Source organism: Euleptes europaea, chromosome 1, assembly GCF_029931775.1.
Source record: "Euleptes europaea isolate rEulEur1 chromosome 1, rEulEur1.hap1, whole genome shotgun sequence".
Taxonomy (NCBI): Eukaryota; Metazoa; Chordata; class Lepidosauria; order Squamata; family Sphaerodactylidae; genus Euleptes; species Euleptes europaea.
In genome coordinates, this window is record NC_079312.1 from 65,457,300 (window position 1) to 65,476,444 (window position 19,145).

The 19,145-nt window shown below is 37.8% G+C and overlaps 1 protein-coding gene across 1 annotated transcript in view; it reads left to right on the forward strand.

Moving 5' to 3' along the window:
• Positions 1 to 19,145, forward strand: part of NUP210 (nucleoporin 210) — a 115,004-nt gene that overhangs the window by 14,602 nt on the left and 81,257 nt on the right. Inside the window, exons 3-7 of the mRNA XM_056847075.1 lie at positions 896 to 1,027; positions 4,041 to 4,137; positions 10,815 to 10,965; positions 16,489 to 16,621; positions 18,636 to 18,804. Of these exons, the coding sequence (XP_056703053.1) occupies positions 896 to 1,027; positions 4,041 to 4,137; positions 10,815 to 10,965; positions 16,489 to 16,621; positions 18,636 to 18,804 (682 nt within the window). The remainder of the gene's footprint in view (positions 1 to 895; positions 1,028 to 4,040; positions 4,138 to 10,814; positions 10,966 to 16,488; positions 16,622 to 18,635; positions 18,805 to 19,145) is intronic.

Genomic DNA, 19,145 nt, shown 5'->3' on the forward strand with positions numbered 1-19,145 from the left:
GGTAAGAATAAGTGAAAATGCTTCTAAAATGGACATTTTCCTTCCTTCAAAGGAAATGGAAATGGGGGCAGAAAAGGAAACTGACTATGAGTGAAAGAAAGGGACATCCCACCCCTAAGATGTTGATTCCAGGCAAACTTCAGTCCCAGCATCTCCTTTTTTCTAGAACTAATATTTATTTAAATATTTGCATCCTGCCTTTTCTTGTGGCGCAAGATGAGGCCATGCCCTTGGAATGCAGCATATGGTTCCATTATTATTATTATTTATTAATAATAATATAGTTTTTATATGCTGACTTTCTGTACCACTTAAGGGAGAATCAAACTGGTTTACAGTCACCTTCCCCTCCCCACAACAGACACCCTGTGAGGTAGGTGGGGCTGAGAGAGCTATAAGAGCTGTGACTAGCTCAAGGTCACCCAGCTGGCTTCCTGTGTAGGAGTGGGGAAACCAACCTGGTTCACCAGATTAGTGTCCACCGCTTACGTGGAGGAGTGGGGAATCAAACCCGGTTCTCCAGTCCACCGATCCAAACTACTGCTCTTAACCACTACACCATGCTGGCTGTTTGCTGGGAAAATGTTGAGAGGGATCAACATGTCCTTTTCAGTTTTATATAATCAATATAACGGCATTTGTCCTCTTCTTGTCAAAAACATTTGTCCATATTGTTTGAGAGACTGGCTTGTTATTGCACAATGATTGCTTGCTGAGTGACCTTGGGCCAGCCACACACTCTTGGCCTAACTTATTGCACAGGGTTGTTGTGAGAATAACATGAGGAAGGGGAGAATATTGTATAGAAATTTGAATCCCCATTGGGGAATAAATTGGGGTATAAATGATGTATAACATCAGATTGAGTAACACTGTTTTCCCATATTTCATCAAGTGACTGGTCAGGTGCTTCGCTGTGATGCTATAGTTGACATAATTCATGATATTCACATTGTGTCCACAACCAAAGAACTGTATCTTGAAGATTCACCACTGCAACTGAAAATTCAAGCATTAGATTCTGAAGGTAAAAGTTTTTCGGTTATATGGCATTTCACCTTAGCTCTTTTGCTGTACCCATGGTTGTGAAGACTGCACTTTTGTTTCCAAATTTAGGGCTGCTGTTTTGTTTTTACTATGAAATTATGAAGGTTAGCATGAATGGAGCTTTAAAATATCTAATTTTCAGATATCAATTTCTGTACTTAGAAGCTGTGCTTTAAAGATTGAAGGGAAAATGAATTAAAGGAAGCCATGGTGTTGATTAATAGCATCAATATTGTCCTACATTAGATAGCAGTGATGCTTTCTCATAAATTGGCTTAATGCTCAAATGCTGGTGTAGGAGAGCGTTTCAATTTCCAGAGGCGTCAAACTGCCTGAGGCATATTGTTCTAATAATACATGGGCTATCACAGTTCTCTGGCCAGTGTCAGAACAGGAATTTCACTCTGCTGAATATCTGCAGCAAACACAGCTCCAACACTGTTCCATATTTTGACATCCAAAAAAACCCTATTTGATTTACTTTTGTGTTACATTTCATCAATATTAACCAAGGATTTGTCGAGGGGCAGCCCTTTCTGAGGGAAGGGGTTGTGCTGGTGGCTGGAAGCAGCGCCACTGCGCTGCCTCCGAAGGAGGATTCAGCCCCCCCCCCCATGAAGGAAAAATCCTGCCCTTACCTTTGAGGCTCGTGGAACCGCTCCATTGGGTACCATGGGGATACGCCACCTAAAAAGGCCCCTAAGAACCTAAAAAGGTGGCATATCTGGAGGTAAGGGCAAAGGGGCCGTTCCAGACCCAAAAGGGCTTAGGAGGCCACCTAAAGGCAGTTCCTCCCCTGGAGTGGCCCAGGAATGTCCCCCAGGAGGATGGTGTATGGAAATGCGCCATCAGGATGCCAGCATGAGGCTGTGCCAGTGTCCTTGGGCTGTGCTGCCATGATGTGCACATCCCAATGCTGGTGTCTGTGTCACTCTGAGCGGCGTAAGTGGCTCGGACGCTGGTGCAGGGAACCCAAATGCTGGCACGGGCCCCTATGCTCCTAAACACTTTCAGCCCTCAATGTGAGGAATGGGCTGTAAGTGTTATACTGTTAAAGCATGTATCTGTGTATTTTTATATATACTAACTTCAAGCACTTTGAATTTGATTGTATTTTTAAATAAACGTTTAAGATGGGAAGGCAGCATATGATATTCCATGTTCAGTTGTCATCACTCAGGATCCAAAGTAAAATACATTGTAGAATTCTTTGGTGCAAACTAGGTAAGACTAAAGGAAAGTTAAAGCAAATAAGTGGTTTAAATAGTGTCATGAGATTTTTAATTACAGGAATTTGGCAGTGAAATTGCAATATTTAACAATGAACACACAGGCAGAAAATATTTTTTAAAAATGGAAATAGACTAAAGTGATGGCTCAAAACCCAGATTTGTCAGATCGAGGGGAAAGAAACCCATTTCGAACTGGTGAATTTGTGTTAGGGATTAGTTGTAACAATCTGATTTCTGCCTTGGGAGTTAGTAAGAAAAAAGTATTAAAATTGTGTAGTAATAAATGTTGATATAAAAAGACTGTAAAAGAAATGGTTTATGAACAGTCACTAATAACCCAGTCCTAAACAAAGTTACACTTTTTCTGTATCGATTGAAGTCAGTGGGTTTAAAAGGGTTTAACTCTGCTGAGGATTGCACTGTAATAGTGTGGTTATATCACCCAGAATGTTTTCTTAGCTTTAGATTAATGTCTGGATGCCCTTTCCACTCTTCACATTTCACTAGTTTTGGCCACGTGATTAGCATTTATAGATGAAGAGCTACACAGCCACTCTATACTTCTTCTGACTGAAAGTTATAACATGATAAACTCAAGTATAAATGGCTTGATGGAGAGGGAGGAGTAAGCATCCATGGTTTCTTAAAAAAAATTATTTCCATCGCTGGGTGATGAGGTGTCAGTGTCATGAAGGGATGAGGAGCTGGCCTTGAATAATGATTAGAAATCACCTTTTCCCCAAACAGGCAGGGATTGATGTAATAGCTTCTAATGAATTATGTGCAACAGTAGTTCTTGAGATTTCAGATACTTGCAAATTCCTAAGGGTTACTGCGGTAACACAACTATTTGTGCAGCGAGGTCTGTGAACCAGTTCCAGTGTTACTTCCATTGGCTCATTTGGACAAACAGCTGCTCATGCAAGTGGTCTAATGCCATGAGCAATGTAACAGTTGGCAAAGATATCTTTTTAATTTGCAGTATTTGATTTGTTTCATCATAATTCATATGCATAGGCTAGGAAAATGGAACAACTTGAAGTAGTTACTTACTGACATACTGTCCACTTATCAGTGCTAGGAATCAGGACTAGATTTTCAAAAGCCAGATATATGGTGTGGAGCATGTGTGCATCAGACTTCTGGAGACTGTGAACTGCCTTGCAGTCAGATTGTAACTCTTCGTATGCAGTATTAAATGAAAAGAAAATGTACGTCTGAAAGATTAAATAATTTAAATTTAATCTCCTAAAAGTTAATTATACATTAGTGAAAACCAAGCCTTGATTCAGATTGCTTTTGCACCATTTCTAATTTCCCACAGCTTGCCTTATCAGTTTTTTTATTTTTTTTAAGTTAAGGTTACATTGTATATCATCCCATTTCTAATTTCCCACAGCTTGCCTTATCAGTTACTTATTTTGTTTAAAGTTAAGGTTACATTGTATATCATCTCAGCTGTACATCACAAAATGATTTGTATAATGCACTTGGCTTCTGTTAGTCAAGCGAAGGGTGCTGTGACCAAAATTACTCTCTCGGGAGCTCCTTAAATTTAAGCAATAGAAATTGTAAGTTAATTCTGCCACGGATGTAAGTATTCCACCTCTAAAATAAAATTGTGGTACTGAGTCTTTAAGGTTCCATTTCATTTACCATCTGTTTTCCTGCTTATTGTGCTTGTACAGATCATTTTCAGGGTGTGGGAACAGTGTTTTATTATTCTGGTTTTTGATGCTTAATTTCTTGATCTGTTCAAAGGGAACACTTTTAGCACTTTGGCAGGGCTTGCTTTTGAATGGACAATCATGAAAGATCCAGAAGCTAGTGGAGTCTCAGATTCCCATAATGCACTGCGGTAAGCATATTTGGTATTTGTTTTTATAGACCTTTTCAAGTAATTTTTGCATAGCTGTCTTTATGGATAAAGGTGGGCAATAGCTGAATGGCTGGATAATGAAAACCCTTGCGTACACTGTACCCAACATTGTCAAGAAAAGGGCATGTGGGTGGTGCATGCATCTGTGAGTACAGGTGGTGAGAAGGCTCACTGGGGATTGGGGAAGGATGCATGGGCACATAAGTTGGAAGGGAGGAAGCAGCAGAGATGATTGGAGGTTGGAAGAGGAGGGGGCCTTGGGCACTCCAAATCTGGAAGAATCCCTGCTAGTCATCCTCTTTTAAGTCCCTTAATGCCTACATCTTTCTCCTTTCCTAATCCACTCCAAACTGCCCCTCCACAATTCTTTTCTTGGTTGCTGCTTCCCCTTGCATAAGCTACCTTGAGTCCAAGGAGAAAGGTGGCATGTAAGCATTTTTAATTAATAAAATGTTAAATACTCTTTAGCTCCTTTCTTAGGCAACCCATTTTACCTTGTCAGAAGGCAACAAACAGAAGTAATGTGCTATTATCTCGTGCTCCCACTTTCCCCCCTTCTTTATTTTAATTCTGTTCTGCCAGTGCCTGCAACTACAGGCAAAATTTAACACACTACCTCATCAGGATGTTCATGGACCCTGTCCAAAACTGTGGGGAAAGTGTCCTGCTTCTCAAAGTCCTGCATTTCATATTACCCCTATATGCCATCATGATCTGTTTGCTGTCCCATTAAGCATTATCTTTTGCCTTTGTCCAACCACATCAGAAATTAGGGAACAAATGTTAGTTGATAGGCTAGGTGTTTTTTTAATACCAGCATGGGCTTTATTATGTTTACATCCTGCTTAGGATTGCTCTCTTTATTTTCTGTCCATTGTTGGCTAACTCAGATAGTTCAAGGGGAAATTACAGGTTCTGGAAAGTGAGCAGAAACATTGAGCTTGCATGTTGTAGCATAGTAAAAACTGCCATGTAGCATGCAAAAAGAATTATGTAGAAGTATGCCTCTTTTAGAGGAATCTGCAGTTAAAATGTTATTCCCTAATGCTAGATAACTTCAGTAATAATAAAAAATTTAAGGATCACTTCAATTTTATTTATTTTAAAAAATTATACCCTGCAGCTCTTTCCTTACAAGGGCCACGAAGGTAGCTAACAATTTAAAACATACATGATAAAATCACATTTTAAAACCATTAAAATCACCCTCCCACGAACATTGTTAAAACAAGTAAAATCAGAGTTAACATACACACAAACAGCAATCATAACATTGGTTAGGAAGGAGGGATCATTGAGAGAATGCCAAATGAAACACAAAAGTCTTCACCCACTGGCAAAAGACAGCAGCAGAAGGCGACAGACAAATCTCCCTCAGAAGAGAGTTCCAGTACTTTGGTGCCATGACTGTGAAGGTCCTTGCCCGGGTTGCCACCTGCCTAATCTCTGAAGGTGGGAGCACCTGAAGCAGAGCCTTCAAAGATGACCATAGTGGTCGGGCAGGTTCATAAGGGAGTAGGGGGCTCTTCAGGTGGTTCTTCAAGTACTCTGTAAAATAAAGGGGCATGAGTAATTATAACCAAATTACAAACAGCAAAAGGACCTGTTTATACTACAACAGACATTCAAAAGGAATTTGTATCTTTTTATACTAAACTTTACCAAAAAGAAGAAATATCAATTAGGAAGATGGAAAATTTTTTACATTCTACAAATATTAAAAAACTATCATTGGCCCAACAGAAACTTATAGATGAAACAATTTATTTAGAGGAACTAGAAGAAGCTTTTAATAAGCAAAAAACAGATAAAACTCCTGGACCAGATGGAATAACAGCTTTGTTTTACCGTACCTTTAAACAGCTTCTGCTAAATCCATTTTTGATGCTTTGTAATACAATAATGGAAACAGGAATGTCACCTGAAACATGGTTGCATGCTTTTATTTCATTAATTCACAAACCTGAAAAAGTAACTAATTATAGACCTATTTCATTGTTGAATGTGGATTACAAAATTTATGCCTCAATTTTATCAGCTAGAATCAAAAAGTTTATTGAAGATTTGATTCACGAAGACCAAGCAGGATTTCTACCGGGAAGGCAAATAAAGGGTAATGTCAGGATACTTTTAGATGCTCTGGAATACTATGAACAGAATATTCAATATAAAGCAGCTTTTGTCTTCCTAGATGCAGAGAAAGCTTTTGATATGGTCTCTTGGGACTACATGAAAAAGACTCTGGAAGTAATGAATTTTGGAGAAAATTTTAGAAGAGGTATAGATGGTATATACACTAAACAGCAAGCAAAAATACTGGTTAATGAATCAATGTCAGGAGAATGTAATATACAAAAAGGTACAAGACAAGGATGTCCACTTTCTCCTCTACTTTTTATTTTGGTTTTGGAATCTTTGTGTAGTAAAATCTGAGAATCGAAGGATGTAAACGGCTTGAAAATAAACAGGAATTTAAAATACGGGCATTTGCTGACGATCTATTATTGATTCTAGATGATCCCAATCAATCTGCATTCAAATTGAAAGAGGTACTGGATTCTTATAGTAATGTCTCAGGATTTAGAATTAACCAAGAAAAAACTCAAATGATTTTTAAGACTGTTTCAGGATTAGAACAACATCATTTTGTGGCTATGACAGGATGGCAGAAAGCAAAAAAAGTGAAATACTTGGGAATTTGGATTTCTATAAAAAATGTGGATCTGATTACGAACAATTATCTTAGATTATGGGAAAAAAATAAAGAAGGATATGATGATTTGGACCAACAAAAATCTGTCCTTGCTTGGCTGCATTTCAACAATACAAATGAATGTATTGCCAAGATTATTATTTTTGTTTCAGAATCTACCTATAATATCCCAAGTATTTTAATACTTGGAAGAAAGACTTATTGAACTTCAACTGGCAAGGTAAAAAACCAAGGATTGCATATAAATATTTGGTGGATTCAAAAGAAAGAGGAGGTCTTGCACTTCCTAATTTTAAACTATATGCTGAGGCGGCTACTTTAGTATGGCTGAAAGATTGGATGGACTTAAAAAATACACGTTTATTGGACTTGGAGGGTTTTTATAATAGAAGTGGTTGGCACGGTTATTTGTGGTATAATAAAGTTAAAACACATGCATCATTTCAACAACGTATGGTTAAATCATCCATTTATAGGATATGGATTAGATATAAGCATTTATTAGAAACAAAGACTCCGTTATGGATTTCTTCTCAAGAAATGTTGACACTACGTCCATTAAGACCAGCTCAATTTGTAATATATCAGGATCTTCTGAAATGGGAAGGTACAAAATGTTCACTAAAAGAATATGAAGAAGTTAAAGACTTATTATCTTGGTTCCAGTATCATCAAATAAACTCGGTTTTTTTACAGGATATAAAAACAGGATTTTCTAAAACTAAATCAACTTTATAGAAACTTTTGCTGGATACAAATGATCATCTTATTTCCAAGATGTATAAATTACTGTTAGAACTTTATTGTGAACAAGAATGAATAAAACCTACCATGATTGATTGGGCACAAATGTTGGGTCATGATATAATGCTACAAAAATCGGAAAGGCTTTGGATGAGAGACCTGAAACTTATATCTTCGCAACTACTAAGAGAAAATGTATATAAAATGATGTATAAATGGTATTTAACACCGAAGAAATTAGCAAAATCGTATGCTTCAATGTCACCGAACTGCTGGAAATGCAATAAAGAAATAGGATCCTTTCATCATATGTGGTGCACTTGTGAAAAAAGCTAAGAAATTTTGGGAGATGATATATAAAGAAATAAGGTTGATTTTACAACAAAATATTCCTAAAACACCTGAAATGATGCTATTGAATATGATACCGGATACCATTTTTACTCATAGAACTTTTTTGATTTATGCCACCACAGCTGCTCGATTGATATATGCAGCTAAAATGGAAGACAGTTGAGATACCAGACAAAAAAGACTGGATAAAAAAGATGCTGGAACTGACCGAGATGGCGAAGCTTACTGCTTTGATAAATCAGAATGATAATGAACAATTTTTGGGGGAATGGGAGGCTTGGAGAATGTACTGTGAAAAGTATTTGTCAACGGGACCATTTAAAGGATACTCATTGATCTAATCCCTTATTCACATTTTGTATGTACGACAAGAATAGATTAATTAAAATAATAGGGATTAGTTCCATTAGCAAAAGATACAATTTAATTTTAGACAGAAGAGGGAGAGGGGGAAGTCATTTGATTGTTAAATTAGAAAAATTATTCATCTTTTTTTACTATTAATATATTGTCTTTATGGATATATTAAATGACGAAAAATTTAAAAAATTTTTTAAAAAAAACAAAGATGACCATAGTGGTCGGGCAGGTTCATAAGGGAGTAGGGGGCTCTTCAGGTGGTTCTTCAAGTACTCTGTAAAATAAAGGGGCATGAGTAATTGCATTAATTTATTGGGCAATTGCCTCATTAATTTGTCTTCTTAATTTGGCCATAGAATAAATACTTAAGATACAGGATTGGAGCCACTAGAGGAGTTTATGGAAAGTGGTCAGGGAGTGGATTACTCTCCACCCTTCCTTTCTCCAGCAGCCTGACATTTGTTAGAAAACTCCGCTCCGATAATCAGCAGAGTCTTTCAAGTAAAGGTTGAGAGGGGGAATCAAGTAAGATCTCTTTATCACTTTTCTGCTTTCAATTGCATCAGCAGAAGAGCAGGAAAATGGCAGTTCTACTTGATTCCCCCTCATCACTACAGCCTCCCACCTATTGATGCAGATCTTCAGTGAAGCTGAATCACTTTGTATATCCCTATTCAGTTAGCATCCATCACCATAAATGAAACAGGTGATCCATTTGCTTAGTTTCTGTGGAGTTTCCAAAATACTGTTCTGTTATATTTTGGAATTTCTGACCATATTCAAGGAGTACTCAAAGCACTAAATCATTTTTTCTCCTGCTTCCACACATTAGAGCCAACAAGAATATTAAATTGATGCTCTTAATCAGGAAGCAAACATACAGTAAATTTATATTTCACTTCAGCATTGCCATTTATTAACAAATGAGCTTGGTGCAAGTGAAGTTGAACATGTTTGCTTTCAACAGGAAGATTAATCTTACACTTTACTTTCTTGTTAACTGCATTGGGATTTAGATGTGTTCAAGCTTAGTTGAGCCATTAAGAAATACTATGCCTTTCCACCAAAATTCAGACACCAAGATGACTTATTAACAGTTATTTAAAGCAGTACAACAATGTAAAATAGTTAAAATTAACCACAGAAATAAAAAAGCCCAATTTGAAGTCGCTCAATAAAGCAGGAGATAATTTTGTAGCCCATTGTAGCATGGTTACTCATCATTCACTTAATCCTCACAACAGCCCTGTGAGGTAGGTTAGGCTGAGAGGCTGATGGGCCTAAGGTCACCTGGCGGGCTTCCATGGTTGAGTGAGGGATTGCAACCTGGTTATCCCAGGTCCAGTGCCCTAACCAGTACATCACTTTACGCCACTACATCACACCCATATGCCCATTAAATATTACTGAAGTCTTGAAGTTCTTGGATAAGTTGATATGGGACCATGTGGTTCTTCACTGGAGCACCCCGGTCATAGGCCATTTCAGACTTCATAGGTCAAAACAGCAGTTTTAATTGCATCCAGAAGCAGACTTGATCCTCGCAATAACAACAATGAGGGTAGGTTAGGCTGAGAGATTGTGATGTGCCCAAGGTCACCTGGTGGGCTTCCATGGTTGAGTGAGGGATTGGAACCCGGTTACCCAGGCCCTAGTCCAAGGCTGTCACTATTACACCACACCAACATGCCCATTATATATTGCCAACTTAGCAGCAGTTTTAATTTTATTCGGAAGCAGATTGGCAACCAGTGCCAATTTTCAAACACTAGTATTATGCATTCAGCACAGTGAGTACAAGTTAGTAACCTCAGTGTTCTGAACCAGTTACGGTGGCCAAACATTTTTTCAAAGGCGGACCCATGTTTACATTGCAGTAGACCAAGGCATGATTTCTGTAGCTCACAGCTGTTTCACCGACTTTTTTAAAAAAACATTTGCCCCCAATGGGGACCCAGAGCAGCTTATATCATTTTCCTCTTCTCTGTTTTATGGTCATGACAACCCTGTGAGGTGGGTTAGGCTGAGAGGGTGCGACTTGTTCAAGGCCATGCTGCAAGGTTCCACGACAGAGTGCTCCTTAAAAACTTGGGTCTCCCAAATCCTCATCCGACATTCTAGCCATCGCACTATACTCTCAAAAACTAAATAAACACTGTATTGGCTGAATGGTGCGGTGAGCTACTAATGGCACTTTGGCATCCATAGCAAGTTTGAATCTAATAGCACCTAGGTACATACCTGATCTTTAAGCTGTGAATGAATTCGTGTCTGGAATAGGCTGGCTACTGTGTCTGCTCTTTGTATCTGATTACATATGTCTGCTCCAGTAACTGCTGCATGCTGTTATATCTGGAAGAGATTTGAGGCTCACTAGGGGATGCTTCGCATCTTACAGATTTTTCACATATTTGGCATGGTATATATGTGGTTGTGTTTCTTGTAGTTAAAAATATTCATAAATGTTAATATCTAACATTTATAGTATCCTGAAGTTCTCAGAATCAACATATACACCACCTTCCTATATACTGAAGATGGAAAAAGTTGCCAAACAAGGAGACATTGTTTTAGTGTCTGGCATGAAAACAGGAAGTTCAAAATTAAAAGCAAGAATACAGGAATCTGTTTATAAGGTAAGGTATCAGTGTGATCCATTTAGAACTGCATTATCCTAACAAGATACATTTTCTTTGTTCTAACTCAGGGGTGTCAAACATAAGGCCTGGGGGCTGGATCCGGCCCCTTGAGCGCTCTTATCTGGCCCGCGAGGCAGCCATCCTCCCAGTCCCTATCAAGTGACATTTGTGTCATATCCAGCCCTCGTAACAAATGAGTTTGACATCCCTGTTCTAACTATTGTCCAATGAAGTGGCATTAGTAAGCCTGGTATAATTTTAGATTTGTATGCAAAGTAAAATTTAACAGGAGGCCTGTAGTACCTTAAAAAGTAGGACATTTATTGTGTCATGAACTTTAGAAGAAGAGTTGGTTTTATATGCTGACTTTCTCTACCATTTAAGGAAGAATCAAACTGGTTTACAATCACCTTCCTTTCCCCTCCCCACAACAGACACCCTGTGAGGTAGGTGGGGCTGAGAGAGTGTGACTAACCGAAGGTCACCCAGCTGGCTTCATGTGTAGGAGTGGGGAAGCCAAAATGCATGTTCTATAGATACACATATATTGTGGAGGGAAGTGAGATTAGGAAGTGAGATTTTAGAGAGCTGTATCTTGATGTTTTTAATGTTCATCTAAATGTGTTACCACTAACTTGACTTTGTTCATATAATCTATATTTGAGCATTCAAAAAACTCAGTTGGGATTGTCAGTTGCATGTGAATATCAACTTTCACCAAATTCTGACTGTACAAGGTACTTTGTTGCTGATCTTCTGCCCCTTTCCTGTTCTTTGTTTTTCTTTTACCATATGCTTTTGCGCATTACCCATGTCTTTTGTGTTATTTGAGCTGCTTTTTTGCATAAACCTTTGGATTACCCCTCTCCGTTGATTTAATCTGTTAGCGGTTTGGGGAGTTTAAGAAGCTGAAATTGATACATCTCTGTCCATATCGTTGTAGTCATTTCTGGCTAGTTTTGTGAATCTGTTATTGATGTTCATTGATTTTAGCTTAGTAAAGGGTCTTGTGAATATAATATAACATTAAATAAGGAGATAATGGACTCCCTGCTCTTGAGTTCACAGGGATTAAAAATTGCAGAATAATGCACTGTTTTCTGAACATTACAGTTCCTCTGGGTATTCAGATGCCTGACAGATAAAAATATGTATCCATAATAAGTGTGGATTTTGCAGAGCCAACACCACTGTGGCAAAGTCAGCAGGATTCTATTCGGGTTGAACATTATCAGCAGAAATGTATATATTTGGAGGATTTGTTACTTTAAATCAGCAGCAAATAAACTCGGGCTCTCATAGAAAACCTGAAGTAATGAAATGAAAATGTACTCAATTCTCATTTAGTGAAAATCTGTAACACTAGTAGAGTTGCCAGCCATGGTTAGCATTTGGATAGGGGACCACCAAGGAATACCAGGGTTGCTATGCAGAGGAAGGCACTGGAAAACCACCTTTTGCCTTGAAAACCTCATAAGGGGTCACTATAAGTCGGTGGTGACTTGATGGCACTTTACACATGCACAGTTGAGTTGCAGATTTTTCTACTAGTGAATATGAGATGCTTCGGTACTTATACCCCAATTTGAAATGAATTTTCCTTTGGGATCTTTATTAAGTATTAACTGCATAACTGTTCAGTAGCATTCTAGTGTAATCAGCAAATGAATTTGAAATTACTATATCCACACAAATCCCAGGATATATTGCTGTCTTGCATTTATGTTTTTATACACAATTTTGTACCACACAAAACAGGCAAAAGCCTTTTGAGCAATAGCCCTGAACAGGTATCTTGCACTGATCTTTCTAGCCAGTTTCGAACCCTGACTTTTTCAATTTCAGCACCTTTTTTTGTTGTTGTTTAATGACAAATTTGTACCACTGCACTTAGGCTTTCACATATGGAAAAGCATATTGAGGCACCCACATATGGGGGATGTGCTGAGTTTTATCCTGCGTAACTCTTGTCCCACATTCCCAATCAATCATCACCCAACCCATATTAAAACATTAGCTACCACCATCTGTTGTTTCAAGCGACCAGAAAAGTTTTTTAAAAATCTTCCTATATAAGGATAAAAAGAATCCCAATATTATTGAGTTTTATTCTGGTAGTATGAACTAAAGTGAAATGTAGGTATGTAGAGAGTATTATGAAAAATCCTAGGCATTGAATTAAAACCAGAAAGTTAAAACAATGTATCACAGGAGTTATCAGCATGTATGACATTACATTAAAAGGTAAAAAAATCAGAAAACTCCTCTAAAAAATAGCAAAAGGCAATCTAAAGTTGATAGCAGATGTATTGCGATTACCATGCAGTTTGTACATGCAATTATAACAGGTTATCCAGACAACATTGTTATCAGTCTGGGAGCATATAGGGGCATGCCTATTATATTAGATGCTGTGAAACACAGGCAGGATGCAGCTGCAGTCGTCTTTTTGTGGGCTTCCTAGAGTCATCTGGTTGGTCACTGTCGGACTGCTGGACTTGATGGGCCTTGGTCTGATCCAGCATGGCTTTTCTTATTTTCTGTTCTCTTGTTCTTTCCCTGCCATGGCCCAATTTTTCTAGGAGCTGATTTGTTCTGCTTGTTTTGATTTTGCATGGAATAGAATCACACTCTCTGTGGTGTGGGGATTGGTTTGTGCACTGCTATTACACAATGTTCTCAGGATGATGTGTGTTTCGTACAACTTAGAAAATAGTACCAGCTGGCAGCCACCAAACTGATTGCTGCAGTCATCATTTTTAAAAACCTTTTTGGTAGTGCTGCTGAGTGCTGTGTGAAACAGCTATGCTGATTACTCCTATAATACATATAACCCTGTTATAAAGAACAGAGTGATATGAAGGTTACATTAGAGTAGCGGTGATAGCGATAATAGCAGTGAAGAGTTAGTTTTCAATTACCATGTCATAATTTAATTTGTAAACACTAGTAAGTTCTCAACAGTGTAAAAGGTTGAACTCTGTGCTGCCTTTCATCCTATGTGATAGTTGTAGAAAACAATAAGAGGAGCTCCCAGGAGGATGAACCAAAGTATGACTCAACTGGCATAGGAGCGAACAGACTGGCCCTATGGTAGCCAGAATACATTGCTCTCTTATTGGTACGGCTCTAGCAAGAATACATAGCTATCATTGGCTAAAGGCAGGCAGGCAGCTGTACTTTTCCATGTGGGTTTTTTTTTTTGTAATAAAAATGTACACACTAGATGAAGAACAGATTAACAAAACAGTTATACAGGAAGACAAAGCCAAACAAAATTATAAATAAAGGGAATTAACTGTATCTGAACACAAATACTTTTCTGCCACATCCATAATTTTTAATGCTTAAAAGTGAAGAAATCACAAGTTATGGTTCAGTAGAAGATTGTGGGTTAAGGAAGGGAATAAACTTTGAATTGCTCAAATGAAATTCTGTTTCCTGTCCCCAGCGCAGTATTCAGCTCTGGGGCTACATTATTAGTTTGCTTCTCACCTACCCAGGCTTAACTGTTCAGTCTTTCCACTCTCACCAGTTTTCTTTCTTGTGGTGGTGATGATCTGTAAAACCTAGGTGCTATTGGAACAACTGAAGTTTATTTACCCTGATTTCTGCACATTAAGAAGATATTGCAATGTTAGTTCTTAATCCCAAACTTTGAATAGACACTTGTCTATTTTTCCTCCTTTAAAATTTACCTCATGACTGGAGGATTTATCAACCCTTAATGGTTTCTTTCCTGTTAACACCAGCATGTATATGGGAATAATGTTATTCCTTCATTCCCCAGGTCTTCCTTTTTTAAATGTTTACCATCAGTGGTGGACAAATGAGCATAAATTTGCATGAAGTCACTTGAATGAATTCAAGTCAATTCACTTTTAAAATAAATTAATATTTATTTATTTTCTTTATTTAGTATTTTATCTTATTGTGAAAGGTAACAAACTTTACTAATTCTGCATTTTAACTGATTCTTCTTGTTAATCTTTTCCTGACTATACAGAGTGGATTAGAACTTCTTTAGAGATGTTCAGGCATCCCTTCTCTCTATGTTCCTCATAACCTTTGAGTGAGCTCAAAGAAAATTGAAAACTATTCTTCGGTCATCCACATGGCAATTATCATTGACAAGTTGACATCCGTCGTCTCCCAAACCTCTTGTTCTCAAGAAAATATAATTATACCCATAGAATTTAATAATATACATTCATTCTAAAAACTTCTGATTATAATAGTGTTTTTCAGCTGTTTAGATAGATAGCTTGATATAGTTTTTTTAAAAAAAATATGGACCAATTGATAAAACATGAAAACTGAAAATCGCCAATTGTTATAAAATTTAATAAACCAAAACAACTTTTTCTTCAACAGATTTAATCAACAATTGTGGATTTTTGTTACTTAGAGAGCAATAATGAGTAAACTTTGGGCTTTCTTATGTGTCCAGACATAGTTATGCTTCAGAATGGTGTTACATTGTGCAGATGGCATTTTTGATTTACCCATCAATGCATTGTGTTCTGTCTTTTGGCAAGGTCTTGGACTTTTATTTCACTGTTATAAGAAAATAAAACTTGCCAACGTTTGTAGGAAAATGGACATGTCAGGTCAGAGATCTAGTTTTACTTGCTCTTATACGAAGTCATGGAAGTTCAATGACACCTGCAAATTCATGCAAAACCAAAGTTCAGCTTGTATGGTTAATAGTCTCGTAGTTAATGTTTTTGAATAAAAGACATTTTTGTCACTTAAGGTTCATTGTTACAGAGGGTAGCCATGTTGTGGGTGAGAAGTTGTTTAAGTGTAGAAGGCTGCCTGTGGGCAAAAAAAGGTTTGCGTTCCAAAGCCTGTGAAAGAGGGGTATCATTTTCCAGCCTAGGTTGTAGGTCATTAAGGATGCCTTGAATCGCTGAGAGCTGTATGTGACCGCCAGTGGTGTTCTATTGTTGTTTTGTTTTGGCCTACCTTGTAGCAGGTTATCCTTTGGTGTCATTCTGGCTTTATTGATCTGTTTCCTTACTATATAAAGGTGGGTATTTCACAGTGGGTAGCCGTGTTAGTCTGTTTGCAGTAGTCAAAAAGGGCAAGAGTCCAGTAGCACCTTAAAGACTAACAAAAATATTTTCTGGTAGGGTATGAGCTTTCTGAAGAAGTATCTGAAGAAGTGAGCTGTGGCTCACGAAAGCTCATACCCTACCAGAAAATACTTTTGTTAGTCTTTAAGGTGCTACTGGACTCTTGCCCTTTTTGACTAAAGGTGGGTATTGTAATTCCAAAAATGTCTGTTGTAGATCCTGCAGGTGAGTATCTCTGTCTGAGGGACTGGAGCAGATGTGGCTGTTGCATAGAGCTTGGCAATAGGCAGTGGATTGTTTGGTATGTTAAAGATGGTGAATGGAGGCATGTATATATGTTCGTGAAAGTTCAAGAAGCTATTATTTCTTTGGAAATGTATTCCTTTGGAAAATGTATACTGAGATTTACTTAATTTATATCTATTTTTCTTTTTACCAACAGAATGTACCTGCTGCAGAAATCAGATTGTTTATTTTGGAAAACATCCTTCTAAATCCAGCTTATGATATCTACCTGCTGGTAGGAATGTCCATACAATACAAAGTTCAGAAAATAAGGCAAGGGAAGATTACAGGTTTGTATTTTTCCAAATTTGATGTTTTATATTCAATGTAAAAAAATATTCTAGAGGCTGAAACTCAAACCCACCCTATGTATTCACAGACTTGCTATATTGGTGGAGTCCAATTTACATCTATACCAGTACAGTCTTAAGCAGACTTACACCCTTTTAAGTGTGTAACTCTGTTTAGGATTGCACTGTAAGTCTGCAATAATGTTTAAAGTCTGCAAGTTGCTGCCTGTCACATTTTGATGTCTCTTTTAGTATTCACTCTGCTAGATATTTCAAAGGTTTTATTAAGCTCAGATCAACTTGAGTGCCATCCTGCTCTGTGTTGATATTATACTGCTCTGTGTTGATATTATAATAGGCAGTGTGGTTTGTCTGCACAAAAAAGTAACACTCCTCTTTCTTACCAGCAAGACTAATCTGTGTTGTATCTTGAAGTAGCAGGACTTGCCTTTACCACTAGCAGGTTGAGCAGTATATTTTGACATTGTGATTCTCTTTTAGTTAAAAATATTTGCATATTAAATTTACATAACCCCGATGGCTCAGGATTATTGACAACTCTTAAAACATTCCGAGCTTATTTTTTACATATTTAAATCCTATCCTTCCTTCAAATAGCTCAGGGTGGCATATCTGGGGGTCTCTCTAGAACGCTGGTTCCCAACCAGGGGTCCGTGGACCCCCAGGGGTCCGCGAGAACTAAATTAAGGTCCGGGAAACAAAGTTATAAACCCATAATAAATTAATATTTTCAATTAAAAGTTCTCTATTATAAAAATATATATTCAAATGTTATTCTAAGTTTAATGTTTAACTAACAGTTATGATTAAAGTTTATTTTCAGATTCTCAGAATTTTTATTTTGAACCTTGGGGTCCCTGCACCGAACAAAAAAGTCCTAGTGGTCCCTGGTCAAAAAAAGGTTGGGAACCACTGCTCTAGAACCTTTTAGAACCCTATGTTGGATGTAGGCTATGTTGTAGCCTGAAAGAGTCAGTAATCCCGAAGTCAGCCCTTGAGCTTCATAATCCTAGAACCAACCGTGGGTGTGACTGAAAGAGCAGAATCTAATTTTTTGAAACCAGGATCCCGAGAACTACTTTAGGGGTGTCCAAGGACTCATGTGTGCCTAGTGGGATTTATTTTTCTTTTTTTTTTGTTGATCAACAGACCACTGCCCATCCATATATAGTAAATCACAAATTGTACTTAAAATTATGTGCTTTCACTTCTTAAAGTTTGTCTGTGGGAGTGTGGCTGTGTCATACTGTTTTGGAAATAATGTGAGAATTTCTAGCACATTGTTTTACAAACAAAATCAGTTTTTCTGATTGTGTAACGTCTTTTTTTAATACCATTGAATCATTAGCATTTTTATTTGATACAGTTTCCTTGTTGAAAACATTGTTCCAATTACTCTCTTAGAAGACTGGAAAAATTTGCAAGAGTGATCCAGTGATTGAGAAAATAATTGTGGGAATTGGGTTATAATCCTGTAAATGTGAAAAGAGCTAAAACAAATATCCATAATCTAATTTATGGGACTGAGGCTTCCTGGCTGCCAAAAAGGGAGTTTTGGGTATGAGTTTATCTTTCCACTTGGTCATCTTTGGAGGCTCTGCTTCAAATGCCCCTGCCATCTGAGGCTAGATGGGTGGCAACCCAAGAAAGGGCCTTCTCAGTTGTGTCACCAAACCTCTGGAATTCTCTCCCAAGGGAGGTTTATCTGTCTCCCTCTATCATTGTCTTATGCCAGCAGGTGAACCCTTTTTTGTTTCATTTGGCATACCTCCAGTGACTCTTATTGGCCTTGGTTGTGTTCGTTTTGTATGTCTAGGTGAAGCAGTTAACTAAAAAAATTCGTATATTGTTTAAATGTTCTTAAATGTGTGCTAGGAGTACTAATTTATTAGTGGTTACGGTGTTATTGTTTGTGTCATCAGGATCCAAATAGTGATTCTTCATAGTTGTTATTGGTTCTCATGGTTCTCATGCCTTCTTGCTTTATGTACAGAATTAATGATGCCTTCTGATCAGTATGAACTGCAGCTTCAGAACAACACATTCAGCCCTGAGGGAGATACAGCCTGGCCCATTGCCAAGCTGGATCGTGCAACATCCACAGTTACTGCATTGCAGCGGGGACAGACTAACATTGTACTTGACCACAAAAATATCCTTCTGTGTGGTGTTATTCAGAACAACAGATTTCTGACCTCAGCCTAATAGCTGCATAAAGTTAATATTCTGATACATGCAATAGTCTGTGAATTGTGCATTCAGAGACCTCTAGGTGATTGTTGCAGCAACTGCCAAAAGGAATGACTATAAGCATCTGTAGTAAGCACCCATCTCAACACACCTAATATTCACCCAGTAGCATGCTGTCTAGTAACAACTGGTTTCTTCAGACAACAGAGTAACATTCAAGTCGCTGACTTCTTTATTCTTCTCTGCCATTAGAAGAAGCTAGGCAAGTCAATGTAACTGGCCTGTATCTAGCCTAAAGAGCCTTCATCCAGAG